The sequence below is a fragment of the Haliaeetus leucocephalus genome, unplaced genomic scaffold (assembly GCF_000737465.1).
Source record: "Haliaeetus leucocephalus isolate CR32 unplaced genomic scaffold, Haliaeetus_leucocephalus-4.0 Scaffold906, whole genome shotgun sequence".
Classification (NCBI taxonomy): Eukaryota; Metazoa; Chordata; class Aves; order Accipitriformes; family Accipitridae; genus Haliaeetus; species Haliaeetus leucocephalus.
This window is the reverse complement of record NW_010973342.1, coordinates 597,151-597,380: the sequence shown is the minus strand read 5'-3', so window position 1 is coordinate 597,380 and position 230 is coordinate 597,151. Positions and strand designations below refer to the sequence as shown.

The 230-nt window shown below is 77.0% G+C and overlaps 1 protein-coding gene across 1 annotated transcript in view; it reads right to left on the bottom strand.

Moving 5' to 3' along the window:
• Nucleotides 1–230, bottom strand: part of MSX1 (msh homeobox 1) — a 4,388-nt gene that overhangs the window by 1,916 nt on the left and 2,242 nt on the right. Inside the window, exon 3 of the mRNA XM_010583543.1 lies at nt 43–227. Within this exon, the coding sequence (XP_010581845.1) occupies nt 43–227 (185 nt within the window). The remainder of the gene's footprint in view (nt 1–42; nt 228–230) is intronic.

The window sequence follows — 230 nt, the reverse complement described above, 5'->3', positions numbered from 1 at the left end:
GGGGGGGGTGTCCCGGCCCGCCCGCCCCCGGCCCCTACTTACTCGGGGGAGGCGGCGAGAACCGCGGGCTTTGCATCCAGGGGCTCCGCTCCTGCTTCTCGGGGCTCTCCGCCTTGACGAGGGCGTCTTCGGGCAGCTTGACCAGCCCCCCGACGGAGAAGTGGCCGCCGAGGGGCAGCGGGGAGGCCGGCGCCTCCGCCGTCAGGGCGCCCAGGCGGGGGCTGAGGCTG